Genomic DNA, 15993 nt, shown 5'->3' with positions numbered 1-15993 from the left:
TTCTTTAGGAAAGACAGCAATGCAGACACTAAAGATGCAAATACATATCAACTATAGTTTTGGTATGTGTGGTTTTTAATCAAGTGGAACCATACTCACTAGCCTCCAAAACATGAAAGTCAGAATCCATAAAATTGTATCTTCTCTTACCGTCCAAGAAAACATTGCCAAAGAGGACGATTCTGTGTTGCCAAATCGGAATCTTTAGAACCAAACAATTTAGCTAAGAGACGAACAACAGCTAATCGCTCTTCTCCATCATTGCTCTAAGGAAAAAGGGAAAATAAATGAAGCTGGGTATTTATTCATCAGACTAGAGGAAGTAACATAAAATGTTCCCAAGAAGTTACAAATTTAAGAACTTTATAATGACAAGAACTTTAAACTATCATATCTCTCATTTACTATGCAAAAATTGATTTGATTTCATCTTATATCATCTGGTTCTTTGCCCTTATTTCACACCCTCTCAACTGCTAATTTATGCTAACTTCATTGCTGGTTTGCAATCTACACAGATTATAGTAGAAATAAGAAGGTAGTCATTCAATTTTAACATTCTCTAAAATCCCTAGAAAAAAATTCTGTGAAGGAAGAAACTGTGCATGTTCCCACCCTAGTGACCTTTCTTTATAAGAAATATTTCCTGTAATGTGAGCTCCATCATAAACCCATATCAATTAAGGTTTTGATATTTAAACTTTTAATCAAGGATTCCCTACGAACTAGAGAATGTCACTAAAGAATGTCATGCTTCAGGAAAAAACATCTATGTAGAAGAGTAAGAAACTTAAGAGGATCAACAAGGTTAAGTAACTAAAAGACACAAAAAAGCAAAACTTAAGTTTGAAGTTTTTTTTCCAAAAGGGCCTCTTATTTTCTTATGTTGAATCACTATTTGCTATGAAAACTCTGTTCCAGTTTCACTACTAATGCTGTATTTATATAAAATTTTTTTTCTGAAACCACATGGTGCATGGAACTTTTTTAAAAAAATCACACATTCACTAAGAAAATAAAAGCAATTACTAAAAGCAATTGCTATTTGTCTTAAGTTTTCAAATAAAATGTGTCTAAAGCAATACCAGAAATACAACAAGCAAATACTCATGGGAAGGCAGTAAATTAAAAATAAAGACCATGGGATACAGTCTTTTCCTAATGTCTTAACTCTCAGAAATAGGGGTATTCTGGTTAAACATGCACACTTACTAAAGATGTAAAAATGAAAACTGTATCAAGCTTTAACACTTATAATTACAAAAAAGATTTTCTTTGACCATGTTTTTTTCCAGCAATATGACAACAATGCAGATTAGTGCCATCTTTTAGTTCAGTCCCACTGACTAACCAAAATGATTCTTTTTAAAGAAAAATCAATCCTTAAACATCAAGAATTAGAGTAAGTACAAATTTAATTAATACCATCCATCAATATCGTAAATGGCAAAATTTCGCTTTTTTATGGCTAAAATTCCATTGTTATGTATGTACCACATCTTCCTTACCTATTCTTATCTATTCATCTATTGATGGGCACTTAGGTTGCTTCCATGTCTTGGCTATTATAAATAAATGCTGCAATAAACACTGGGGTGTATATATCTTTTCAAATTAGTGTCTGTTTTTTTCTGGTAAACATCCAGAAATGGAATTACTGGATTAAATGATATTTCTATTTTAATTTTTTGAAGAATCTCCAGACTGTCTTCCATAATAGCTGTACCAGTTTATCTTCTGACCTACAGTGACAAGAGTTCCCTTTCTCCATATCCTTGCCAACATTCATTGCCTTTTTGATACTAGCCATTCTGACTGATATGAGGTGATATCACATTGTGCTTTTGATATGAATTTATTTCCCTGATGATTAGTGATGCTGAACATTTTTTCATGTGTCCGTTGGTTATCTTTATGTCTTCTTTGGAAAAAACGTCTATTCAGTTCCTCTTCCCATTTTTATTTGGATTATTTGTACTTTTGGTGTTGAGTTTTATGAGTTCTTTATATACTTGGGATGTCAACCCCTTATGGGATAATACCACTTTTCATATCTATCGTTTTTTCACTGCATATATCAGATATTTAACAACTGGGTATGTTATAATTTTGTAATGTAAATTCTCCTATCACCCAGAGGAGAGATACTGTTTTATTCAAATGATTAAAAAATGTATTCTTAATTAAATATAAGATAAATTGAACTCTCATTTTATCCTATTACAATTAGAGAAAACTAAGTGATATGTATTTTTCTCTTGAAGCTTAAAGGGTTTAAAAATTATAGTCATTCCTACCTTCAGTTTGAATTCAAGCTGCGGCATGACAGACAATAATAAATGAGGATCTATTGCAAAAAGCTCCTGAATCAGATCAAATACATGTTCTGACAAATCACTTACTGAAGATCTTCCCAGCACCAAGACTTGATTGAAAAACTATAGGAGATATTAAAAATAAAATACCCATTTCATTAAAAAACTTGGATAGGATTTTTATAAACATGTTAAAAAAACAATCAATTAAGCATTACAATAAAACTGAAGAGGATAAAACAGATGTTTCAAGACCTATATGATACGACAGTCAGCAAGATGGAAGAAATAAACCTCTAAATACCAAAATATGAATGTTATAGGGAGAAAGGTAAAAAAAACAATTGGGTTGCTAGCTTTCTTTCAAAACAGAATGACATTTCTAGGAATCTTAACTTTCATTAAAACAATACAAGTTAGATAAATCATGTAATTCATTATAGAGAATTTTATAGAGAAATTTTCTCATAGCAGAGAAAACTTTTAAAGTCTCAATCTTTTTGATTGTCTAATTTTTCATGAGTTTAGTAATAAAAAGTATCTAAAAGTGGGAGATGAGTTTTGTTTTTTTTATAAAATATCCAGAGGAAGCTAAATACATTTTGACTTAGAGGACAAAAAAAAGGAAAAGGTGATGATACAAATAATTTGAAAGAGTGCTAGAAAGAAAAAAAATAACATTAGGAGCAGAAATTAAAATATACTTCTACTCCCTGACAACACAAATACACACTTAGGAAAATGACATTAAATTTAAAAATGCTAAGGGGCAATTATATGCAATAGATACTAGCATACCATTTATTTCTAGTAGTATCATCAAATGATATATTTCTTTTAAAAAGCGACATACATTCAGAGTTAGAAAATATTCATATTTACTACATAGACCTTGAAAAGAAAAAGGAAAATAGTTTTAACAAAATTCCCCCAGAGACAGACACAGACAGACAGACAGACAGACAGACACACACACACACACAACACACACACCACACACCACACCACACCACACCACACCACTAATTCTGGAAGGATATATGAAAATCTATTGGTGATACTTATTTCTGAGAATTGAGACTAATGTGTTCAGATTCAAGACACTTTTTCACTGTTTTTTTGCACTATTTGAGAAAACTTTTTTTTTACCATGTTTAAGTATCAGTAAATAATACCAGTAAGTCATACCACTTAAAATTAATGTACTCTCATTTGGGTTTTTATATGTAGAAAATAACCCAATAACAGATAAGTGCTACATTCACAAAGATAATTACTAAAGGAATATACTGGAAAAAAATCTAAATACAAGGCAACAGGGAAATAGGTAAATTATGAATATATCATGATGCGTGATCAAAACTGAAAGTTTCTGTGATATGACTGCCCTTGCACTGTTCCCCATGTAAGAACTTATTCACTATGTAAGAACTTGTTCCCCATGTAAGAACTTGTTTGTTATGCTTCAGAAGATTGGAGACTGTTGAGAATTAGGCTTGGGGTTGATTAATGATTGTGCATTGAGTCCCCTATACAGAATTTTATTGTTGTTAACAACCATTTCATCAATAAATATGAGAGATGCCCTCTCAAAAAAAAAAATTATGAGTATATGTCAGTTCAAAGGAACATTTATAGTTCATATTAAATGTTATATTTAATGTATAGCCCATATTAAATGTCAAAATATGGAAATATATTTAAATGAAGAAAAGTCAAAATTTTACAGAGTATGTGAAAAAATAGGTTTGAGTGTGAACAAATATGCAACAATGGAATTAGTTCCTACATTAAAGTAGAATTATAAATATTCTTTTTCTCTTCTATATTACTTAATTGATTTTTTTAGGAAAAAACCTTCCATTCAATGAAGTTAAAAAAAAAAAAGTAATTTTATTACTATATAACAACTACTTAAGAGGGAGAAACAAAAGGTTTCAGAAGAATTAAAGACACAAGGAGGAAAATTAATGTAGACACAGAGCCAAAGATAAAAATGAAGGGAAAAATGTGAAAGAGATTAGCAAATCCACGTAATAAAAAGATAAACATAAACACAAGGTAATAGAAAAGGGAGTTGGAGTTGTAGGCAAGTTTTCATGAAGTAAACATCATCTTGTGCCACTTAAAAATGCCAATAAAGCCTATAAAGATATGCTGTATTTTGTCAACTTGGTCATATCAGTTTTTTTATAGATGAAATTATAGGCTAGACAAATGTATATGTGAAAGGTTTTGATAAATTAGTACTATGGATTAAGAGTCACACAATTATGGAATAAATATAGACAGAAATACATACATTGGCAATGCATGCCTCAATAGTCTGGACTGTCCTTTTCAACAGGACTTTTGCGAGGTCAAAGGACTGTTTATTTAAGTTCTGAAACACAATAAAAATATGCCGAGTTACAAATGAATTAGTGAATTTATGATAGCACCATTAGAACACTACAGTCTTCATATCTATAAAATATGAAACAAAAAAACAGAAGTGAATCCAATTCAAAGTTTTACCCACTATCCTTTGGTAAAGTGTTCCCAAATGTCAAAGTTGCAATCCAACTATGAATCAAAAACTAAAATAGATTAGCTAGTCAAATGTTCAACCCTATTTAAGTTTAGTTTTATTAAACTCAAAATGGACCTAAGTCTTTTTGGTTGTCTTTGTTAATCATTTGAACCGTCAATTGCAGTAAACAAACACACACACATAACCTTCTCTAACCCACCATCCTGAGTATTTCATTGTCTACTTAATGTGTGTTCTGACAAGAAAGCATTCCAAGTAAAATTTTCCATTATATTTTTGAAATGCTGAATACTGTGTTTGCTCCTCCAGATTCCCAATGCACTGTAACAAATTAAAGACTCTGAGAAAGACTGTAAGAAAAGATACAGTCACCTCTCCCAAAAAGAGGCTAGGAAACCCTATACTCAAGGTCAATAGCAAACTTTTTATGTAGAGCTGGATGGTACATATTTTAAGGTTTGTGAACTATACAGTCACTGCTCTAACTATACAGCTCTGCTGCTGTAGCATGAAAGCAGCCACAGACAAAATGAAAATGAATGAGCATGGATGTCTTCTAATAAAACTTTATTTACATAAATAGGCAGGGGATCAGATTTGACCCTTGCTCCCAGATTTCATTCCACTGCCAAAAGGATAAGATTAGCTCAAAATTAAGGCAGTACTTCATTGTCTAATCAATGTGTGTTCTGACAGTAGTAGACCTGGAAAACCTTTCTATTTCCTTTAAGGGTATATTTCCTACTCATAAAACTGCAAACTAGAATAGAAACACCAAATATGCTATCTATTCCTCTTAAAAGTTTTTCCTCTCTTTGCATTAACATATACTTCTCCCCTTTGCCATACTCTCAAAATTTTGACCAATTACAAATTCATTTGAATTCATAAAATGCCAATGATATTTAGAGTCACAGAACCAAGAGAAGAATAATTTATAATTAATTATATCTTAATGTGAGTAAGTATAATTAGACAGACTGTTCATCTAACATCTGATAATAAGTCACTGAACTATTACAGGAAAAGAGCATGGGTAAAATATCAACAACGGGGTAGGCCTGAATACAGCCCAGTGGTGGAACGTGGGGAGCTAAGTCCTTCAGCTTCTAGGGAGGACCTAGCATAAAGAAACAAAAAAAGGAAAAGGAGAGGAATATACAGCTCTGAATCATCCTTGTCCCGTAACATAAACCATACAATTCCTCTTTCTACCCAAATCTTTTTCTGAAAGTGTCTAAGAAAAATTTAGGTTATGGGTTCTGAGAATAGAAATTCCTATCCTCCACATCCATGTTACAAAGGAGAAAATTCATTTTCCTCTCCCCCCACCGCCCAAAATCAAAACTAACTAAGACAGTACTCTTTATAATTCCCGGATTAGATAAAAGTGATGAATTTGGAACACATTTAGTTTTCCAGAAAGTAGGTAGCACTTACCTGAATGAAAGTCTCCCACAATATTTATGTTATTCAATATTAACTTCTGAAAACAATAATAGCTACAAGACTGATGTGTGTTAACTCAATTTTGTTTGGTGCTGGAGAATGACAAGCAAGAATAACTATGTAGGATTGCAAATGGTGAAGAACAATTATTTTCCATATGTATACTACTAGCTTTAATAAATATCTTCATATTACACAGACCTTATGTGCAGGAATGAGGTTAATAAGAATGGAGTCCAATAATTCTTGAGTAACTCCATCACCTTCCATGATGATAGAACTCATCAAGTCTAGCATGTGCATTTGTACCTTCTTATTGTGACTATTGCTAAAAACAAAAAATGAAGAAGAGAAAAAAAATTCAGGCTTACAAAAAACAATTAAACCTCACAGTTTAAAACAACTACCTCAGATATAAAAGGGTTTTTATTTGGGAAAACCATGCCAATAATGGCAAAGATATTTTGGCTATTCTATTTACCTTCTCCCTCTGTTGATTATACAACAGCTCTAAGGTATTGTTGTATTTTACAAAAACAAAGACTTTAAAAATGAAGTCAGTCCCTACACAATTAGGATTCAGAGTTAAATACAACCAAACAAAAATGTCAACTTCAAAGAAAGGCTCACTTATATCTTTGCTTATATAACCCCCAATTTTAAAAGGTGATAAAATTTTAAGGAAGGAAACAAAAAATGCACAAGATAACAAAGGAAGACAGTTTTCATCCTTTTTATCCTTTAGATCTTACTACATTCCCCAAAATAAAACCATAAACACCAAAAGAGCCTAAGTCAATTCAATCGATTTTTGCTATGTATCTTTGCCACTGGGGTAATTTTAGTTCACTAATACTGAAAATCAAATGTCTGATATAAAATGCTTATTAAAACTTAAGCCTACAAGGTTCTGAAAATGTCATCATGAATTTGAGTCCAGCTTCCTTAGCCTGTGAAGAGTCAACTGTAGGCCTCCTCAATAAATATGTCTACTGCTGACAGTCTTTACCTAAAGAGACTGGCTACAAAAAGTGTTATAACTAGTGAAACATCTAAGTTTTTCTCTTTCTGACTGTATCTTAACTAAAACTTCTCCATTTTCACATTTTTCAGAATACATATACAAAGACAAATCAAGAGATATGATATAATTTAGTTATACTACTATAGATACAGAGAATTTAAATCAAGACTAAATTACATTTTAAATACTATTCATGTATCTTTACCCTGTAATTTAAAAAAATAAGTAACTTGAACTAACATATAATAGACCTCTTGGGCAATTAGTGGTAAATGCAAAGATAAAAATTTTTAGTGGAGAAATTGTCATATCACTAGATACACAATTTTCTACAAGTTTTAGAAAGATATCCCTCTTTTGCATGTCCTCTTCCAAATATCTTGTTTTTTTAAAGGCCAAGGTTGTGCAGGATAAATTATACAGTGAGTGTGTGTGTGTTTGTATAGAAGGGAGTGTGAGCAGGATAGAAAGAAAAGAGATATTCAGCTTGATGCAAAAAAACTGAAGAGAGTAGATATCTGTACATAGTTGGGAACAGAAATAGACTAAGAAAAGAGATGAAAACACACTTAAAAAAATACTGTCCTCTTGGACACAAACATGAGCGACTTCTTCATGAACATATCTCCCCAGGCAAGGGAAACAAAAGCAAAAATGAACAAGTGGGACTATATCAAGCTGAAAAGCTTCTGTACAGCAAAGGACACCATCAATAGAACAAAAAGGTACCCTACAGTATGGGAGAATATATGGGAGAAATGACAGATCCAATAAGGGGTTGACATCCAAAATATATAAAGAGCTCACACACCTCAACAAACAAAAAGCAAATAATCCAATTAAAAAATGGGCAGAGGAGCTGAACAGACAGTTCTCCAAAGAAGAAATTCAGAAGGCCAACAGACACATGAAAAGATGCTCCACATCACTTGTCATCAGAGAAATGCAAATTAAAACCACAATGAGATATCACCGCACACCAGTAAGGATCGCCACCATCCAAAAGACAGACAACAACAAATGTTGGCGAGGTTGCAGAGAAAGGGGAACCCTCCTACACTGCTAGTGGGAATGTAAATTAGTTCAAACATTGTGGAAAGCAGTATGGAGGTTCCTCAAAAAGGTCAAAATAGAAATACCATTTGACCCAGGAATTCCACTCCTAGGAATTTACCCTAAGAACACAGCACTCCAGTTTGAAAAAGACAGATGCACCCCTATGTTTATTGCAGCACTATTTACAACAGCCAAGAAATGGAAGCAACCTAAGTGTCCATCAGTAGATGAATGGATAAAGAAGATGTGGTACATATACACAATGAAATATTATTCAGCCATAAGAAGAAAACAAATCCTACCATTTGCAACCACATGGATGGAGCTAGAGGGTATTATGCTCAGTGAAATAAGCCAGGCAGAGAAAGACAAGTACCAAATGACTTCACTCATATGTGGCGTATAAGAACAAAGAAAAACTGAAGGAACAAAACAACAACAGAATCACAGAACCCAAGAATGGACTAACACTTACCAAAGGGAAAGGGACTGGGAGGATGGGTGGGACTGGGAGGATGGGTGGGAAGGGAGGGATAAGGGAAGGTAAAAAGAAGGGGGGCATTATGATTAGCATGTATAATGTGGGGGGGGCACGGGGAGGGCTGTACAAAACAGAGAAGACACGTAGTGATTCTATAGCATCTTACTATGCTGATGGACTGTGACTGTAATGGGGATTGTCGGGGGGACTTGGTGAAGGGGGGACCCTAGTAAACATAATGTTCTGCATGTAATTGTAGATTAATGATAACAACAACAACAAAAAATGTCCACAGTTTCTAGTCAAGATGTAATACACAAACAGGCTTTACCCTCCTACCCTGAAACAACTAAAAAACTGGGCAATATATATGAAACAACAGTTTTCAGACATTAGACATCATACACATGTTGCTGTGAGACAGAAATAAATGAGGTAAACCCTACAATTTTCCCAACTTACTATCTGGTAAGTTTCCAAGCTGCAATGTGGGGAAGGGAACTAACTATAGCAGGGCCTAAAGGTTTTCCTGAGCCTGGGAAGACTAGGTCTGCAGGGCAGAATACCAGAGGGGAGATAACTACTCAGAACAGGCGAGAGGATACATCTGAGTTTTCAAGTGCTTAGTGATCACCACAGGCATGTGAGGAAACTTCCTGAGTTTGGGGAAGGCACCAACTGAAAGGAGCAGAGGGAATAATACCTGAAACTCACAAAGGTCTTACAACAGTGCATACTCCCACTACAGTGAAAAATCTCAGAATTTTTTTGGGCATCTCACAGAGTAATCAAAAGGGTAAACCCACATATCCAAGAAGCTCAATGAGCCCCAAGGACAAGAAACAGGAAGAAAACCCTACCATGGTACATCATAATCAAACTGCTTAAAACCAGTATAAAGAGAAAATCTTAAACACAGAGGAAAAAAAGATGTATTAAATGTAGAGGAACAAAAACTAAAAATGACAAAAACTGCTCATTAGAAACAATGCAAACCAGAAAAAGATGGAGTAACATCTTAAAAAGTACTGAAAGAGGGTGGAAAAAAAGGAAAAAAAAAAAAAAAAGCCTATCAACCTTGAACTCTTACAGTGAAAATAACTTTCAAAAATGAAGGTGGAACAAAGACTTTTTCACTTACAAAAACTGAAAGAATTCTAGCAGCTGACCTGAACTACAGGAAATGTTTAAGTCCTTCAGATTGAAGGAAAGTAACAACAGATAGTAAACGTGTCAGTAAATACAAAGCAATAAGCACCTGTTTCAAAAGTCAAGTCTTTTATTTACTCATACCTCATTGTGAATTACTTTAATTACATAATTATATCTATAATAAACTTAGACATTTGGATTCAGGAAACAGAAATATTAATAGAATCAAAGAAAGGTGTATGTGTAAGTAATTGTGAGAGGAAAGAAGTATTTCAGAGTGGGCAGTGGAATTAGGTGGACAGTTAAGCTCACAAGGAATACAAAATGATGACAATTTCAGAAGTTTGTTTTTTAAATTCTGTTGGTGATTTTAATTTTAAAATAAAAAGTTGCAAAAATGTGGTAGAATGCAAACAAAGGCCACAAACTGGTTCTCACCTCATTGTTCTAGTCTCTGCATGCACATGCCTTTAAAATTCTGCTCCTCCCATCAACATATGAGTCTGTCTAACCAGTCTTTCAATCTGGACTTGCATATGTGCCTTGCTTGGCCAATGAAACTTAAACATGAAGTGAGCAGAGGTTTAAAAAGAGTTTGTGTGGTAGGGTTTGCCCTTTCCTGCTACTTTTGAAACCCACTCAGTAGATGAAGAGGACAGGGCTAGACTGGCAGATGATGAAAGAGAGAGAGAGACCTGACCCAACTATCATATTACTTCAGTCAACTGCCACATGTCCTGCAAATCAACTGCAAGTATAGGAATAAGGCCAGCCCAGCTGAATTGCAAAGCAGAATCACTAAATAAAATGGCTGTTTTAACGTACCAAGTTTTGGGTTGTTTTGTTCTACAGCAAAAGCTAACTAATACAAAAGACAGTTTATATATTTTATCACTTATTGAAGGGCCTTCAGTTAGCTGCCACAGGAAGCTTTTTTTCTGCAGTCTCTTTAAAAGATTCTATTTCTAGACCAGCTCACTCTTTCCTTTATTCCATATTAAATTCTATTCCTACCATTGTATTTAAGGAAAAGGAAAAGATGATACAATACTCATTTAAAAATCTACCAAAAAAAATCTAGAAGCATGCTGTCCAACATGGAAGCCATTAGCCAATAGCCATTTGGTTGTCGAATGCTTGTGGTATGTATATACAGAACTGTATGTTGAAATAACAATGCTTTTGGATATTGTGGAAAAATATGTTACTGAAGTAAATTTCATTTGTTTCCACCTTTCTGTGCTGGTTACTAGAAAAATTAAAATTTATGTAAGGTATATTATGTTTATATATAATGTAATGCTGTTTAACATTTCTCATAACAATGCTTGGTATACTACATATAAACAAAACACTGGACTGAAATCAGAGTTTGGGCTCTCCTGTTCAGCAGTCTGTCCTTGGGCAATCCACCACACTCCTTTTTCCTTGAATTACTTTCCCAATTTCTATAAGGAAAGAACAAGGCTTAAGATTTTTTTCTAGCCCTAAAATGGAAAAATTAAAAGTCAGTGCATCTCAACCACTGAGCTATTATGCCTCCTAGCATTCACTAATAGTATTTACAATACTTATAATTTCCACCTCATAATTTAGTACTTCATTATGTAAGGTCTCATACCATTTGCTTTATGAGAACAAACGAATGTAACTTATAGGCTTTTTAAATGGCAGTATAAGGGCAAAGGCAGCTTTCAGGCAACAAATTGATTTTCTTCTTCACATTTAAGTCTTCTAAGGAAACATTTCCTTATAAAACCGTAAAAGATTTTAATGCATATGCATAATACAAGATACTTCAATATGCCCAGCAAGAAAAAGAGAGGCTTAAAAAAATAACTTACTTGATCACTGAGAAGAGAGTCCTAAAAAGCTGAATAAAAATTTCATTGCAATCTTCCAATTCAAAGCAGATGTTGTATGATTTAACCCAAGCTAAATTCTTAAATAAATAAAAATAATTATCTATACAGAATAGTTACAAAAAAGCAAACTCATTAATAAAATTTAATTCTTAGAATTAGAAATCTATATTAAAGCTTATAAAGAACCAAAATATAAAATTACACTTGTTAAAGGAGTCATATACTTTGATTTTTAAAAGACATATGTCTGTTGGCATTAACCTTCTCTAATTGAAAAATACTAAATTGTTAGTTAGGAGACACACATACATAGTAAATATAAAGAGCAGTGAAAATTAATTTAACCTAATCCTCTTTTGGATTAGAGAAGAATAAAAACAGAAAGATGAATATAGTTTCAAATTATCTAACAGTTTTTCCAGAAGAATATACTTAATTTTTTTCAGGATATGAGGAGCAAACAAAGGATTGTAAAAGACATTTTGTTAAGTGGGCCTTGTATAAAACCAAAAAGATTTATTTTACATTATAAAAGATACAATAAAGAATTTTCTATTACATGAAATAGTATAATATTTGTTAAATAATTTTTTTTACCTCTAATAAATAAAAGTATCTATTAAACTGTGGACTCTTTGTATCTTCCAAACCTTTTAATTGTCTGGTAATAAACAAAAATATGTCCTGTTAAAAAAATGATAAAATACATTAATTTAGATACAAATACTTAATTATCATTCTTTCACAATACACTAATAGTCTGTGTATATATATTCTCCAACACAAACTATAATTTTAAAAAATTCTCTTTCAGCCAAATGAGAAGGGACTGGATTAGTCCATTATTCAAAATAAACTGGAAAAAAGAAAATCACATAAAATTACATACTTTAGAGGCAAAAACAAAGATTATTACTGCTACAGATTTTTAGGCTTTCTCACTCTGAGAGAACCATAAGGTATCCTGTTTACCCTTTCTTCTACTACAGAACTTCTACTACACTATCTTCATCTTGCATCACGGCAAACAATTATCTTTACTTTAAAGACCTGGATATCAGTCTTTCCATTACTAGTTCCTACATGTAAATAGTAAATTTTCAGTACCTAGCTTTGAATTTGATGTGTGATTACAAATTTGTGTGAAACAAAACAGTATCAGACTGGTTCAAGGATAGTACTTTTTCACAATGATGGTGCTCCATTTCTTAAACTTCCTTTAGAAGTTTTAACCCAAACTAGTACCTATATGGGACAAACTGATTTTAGGACTATTTAAAAGAAAGCAATCTGAAGTGTTAAAATTTTCCAAGAAAAAAATTATTTAAAATCTGTTATTAGTTCAAGAGAGCAATTCATATGAGGAGTGCCTCAAATATTTCAAACAAAGGCAGAACCACCAAGATGATCATATAGTTTTGTGTGCAGAATAACATACAGGGAAAAATAGGCATTTGAATACATAAATTCTGCTACATTACTGTTTAAAAAAGTGGCACCAATCCACTATTTATGCCTTCAATTCAGCCAACTGGGTTTTGTAATGGACTATCCTGAAGATTAGATAATAAGCAGACAGGGACTAGTTTTGATCTGCACCTTTCAATGCTTCATAAAAATACCAGTCATGCTTGTGGATAAGTCAATGAATATTAATTAACTGAATAAATAGTTTGTTTTACAACTTATGATATAATCTTATGATGATGAGATGAATAATGTGAAAGCTACATTCCTAAAGATAAGTTAAAGTATAAAAGTAAACTAATTTTGTAAAGATTGTATTTACCTTAAGTTTATCATGGGAAGTATATGGAGCTTCTGGGGCATAGATTCGAAAGATGTCAGCCAAACAACATGCTACAAGGAGACGCACATCTTTATTGGGATTCCTGAGGAAAAATTCAGATGCAAGATGCAAGGCTAGTGGGAGATACTGCTGTTTTTCATCTTCTGAGTCCTGATCCATATCCATAAAAGTTTTTACTACCATCTGCAGAAAATGTATAAAGGAAAAATATAATCAACTTGATGTTCAGAAATAAGCAGAGGATACCTTTTTTAAAAAATCATCACCATTACAACACAAACTAGAAATCAGTTACTATCAGAGGATTCACAGTAAATTTTTGTAAATCTTCATTTAAGAATTTGGATGAAGATCACCAGCATGACCAAGTACTGACTTTGGATTACTCAGAGATACCTTAACTGCATTTGTACTAGACTTATGAAGAACTTAAGACTCCCATTATTCATTTTACATCTAGCCAAGGTAAAAAGTTCTTGGCCTCATACATACAACCAAATTCATTTGGTATTTTGCAACCTTGTCAGTTATGTGTCTTTTGTATCTTGCTACCTTGATTTAGGCTCTTTAAACTACTACTTCATTTCACAATAGGTTTTGCAACTCACATTAGAAAGCCAAGATTAAATATTTTCATGTAGTTGTACTTCTGATTAAAAGCTTTAATTATGAAATAACCTCTATTGTTATTTATGGTTACAAAATTAACAAATGCACATTTTAGAATCACAATAAAATACAAAAGCTTAAAAGGCCATAATTTCTCAACCCCAGAATATAACCACTATCTACATTTTTTTTGTATTTTATGCTATTTTCTCTGTAAAGATGCAAAAGACCACACTATAATTCTTCATTAATTTACCAAATCATGATCATTTCCTCATGCCTTCAAAATCCTTTAAATAAATCATACTTTATCTTAGCGGTCACCAATGTCAAATATTGAAGCTGTGCTACTATTCCTGTTTTACCAAAACTTTGTATCATGAATAAGCGTTGAACATCATCAAATTTTTTTCTGTGCCTGCTGAGGTGATTGTATTTTCCTTCTAATTCTGTTAAAAAGAGTAAATCCCACTTACTGATTTTCTAATTTTAACCCAAGTTTGCATTCCTAAAATCTAATTCTAGTCCAACTTTGCATTCAAAAATAAATAGAATTACATCATAGTACATTTGTATATTATAGACTTGAGTTGCTATTACATTGTTTAAATTTTTGCATTTATACTGTTGAAAGAAACTGACCTATGACTTCTTAAGACAACTATGGCCATTTCAATACTGAGGTTATACTGGCAGAAACAAGTCAGGAATTGATCTTTCTTTTTTTCTAATATGTGGAAAGTTTATAATAAGACTGATTTTATTTTTCTTCCTTAAGTATTCAGTGAAGTTCAACTGATCAATGAAAGAATCATAATGGAATTTCAAAAATATTCTGAACTGAATGACAATAAAATACAAACTACAAACACTTGTGGGATGCAGTTAAAGCTGTATTGAAGGGAAATTATAACCTTAAATGTATATACCACAAATGAAGGAATGAAAAAAACCCAGTGATCTACATTTTCATCTCAAGATGTCAGAAAAATAACAAATGAAATAGAAGGAAAGTAGAATCAAAGGGGGAATAACATCAAGAAAAAACATCAATGAATTAGAAAACAAATACAAAAGAGAAAAATCAATGACATATGCTGATTGTTGAAAAGACTAATAAAACTGACAGGGATAAATCAAGATAAGATGGGAAGTCACAAATTACCAATTTCAGGGATGAAAAAGAGGACAGAGAATTACTCAACCTAATAATAATACATTGGAAGAAGGGACCTGTCACATGAAATAAGAGTATCTGAATAATCCTGTTTCTATGAAAAGACACCAAATGTGAAATCAAACCTTCCTACAAAGTAATCCCCAATGTATATAGATGGCTTTAGTGGTGCAAAGTCCCAAACAAGACAAGTATGTATAGATATGTATAAGCTCCTCTGTTCAAAATACCAAGCCCCTCTCTTCCATTCTTCTGTTACAGCTTCATATCTTGGTTTGGTTATGCAGTCACTAGTCAGTGAGCATCTACTTTTAACGTACAAACATCCCTGTGAGAGTTAATACCTGGTAAGCTATTTATCGGGTATTATCTCTGGTTATCTATGAACATTTTAGTAGAGACTGTTACCTACGTGGAATTAAGAATGATTCAGAAGATAAAGCCTGAAGCTGAGGAACTAAAAGACAAAAAGATGCATCCATTTGGACTGATCTATTAGGTGTGTGGAGCTCTGAAGCAAAT

At 32.6% G+C, this 15993-nt stretch overlaps 1 protein-coding gene across 3 annotated transcripts in view; it reads right to left on the bottom strand.

The window, feature by feature from the left end:
- Window positions 1-15993, bottom strand: part of PDS5A (PDS5 cohesin associated factor A) — a 140598-nt gene that overhangs the window by 69826 nt on the left and 54779 nt on the right. For 2 of the 3 annotated variants that reach the window (XM_037002743.2, XM_073237725.1), the window contains exons 3-9: window positions 13665-13868; window positions 12473-12559; window positions 11855-11952; window positions 6499-6625; window positions 4618-4698; window positions 2298-2438; window positions 151-266 (exon numbers count right to left, since the gene is read on the bottom strand). In XM_037002743.2, the coding sequence (XP_036858638.1) occupies window positions 151-266; window positions 2298-2438; window positions 4618-4698; window positions 6499-6625; window positions 11855-11952; window positions 12473-12559; window positions 13665-13868 (854 nt within the window). The remainder of the gene's footprint in view (window positions 1-150; window positions 267-2297; window positions 2439-4617; window positions 4699-6498; window positions 6626-11854; window positions 11953-12472; window positions 12560-13664; window positions 13869-15993) is intronic. The other variant, XM_037002745.2, reaches the window with a different exon arrangement.

Source organism: Manis javanica, chromosome 5 (assembly GCF_040802235.1).
Source record: "Manis javanica isolate MJ-LG chromosome 5, MJ_LKY, whole genome shotgun sequence".
In the NCBI taxonomy this organism is placed as follows: domain Eukaryota; kingdom Metazoa; phylum Chordata; class Mammalia; order Pholidota; family Manidae; genus Manis; species Manis javanica.
The sequence above is the reverse complement of the archived record's forward strand: the minus strand, read 5'-3'. Positions and strand labels throughout refer to the sequence as shown.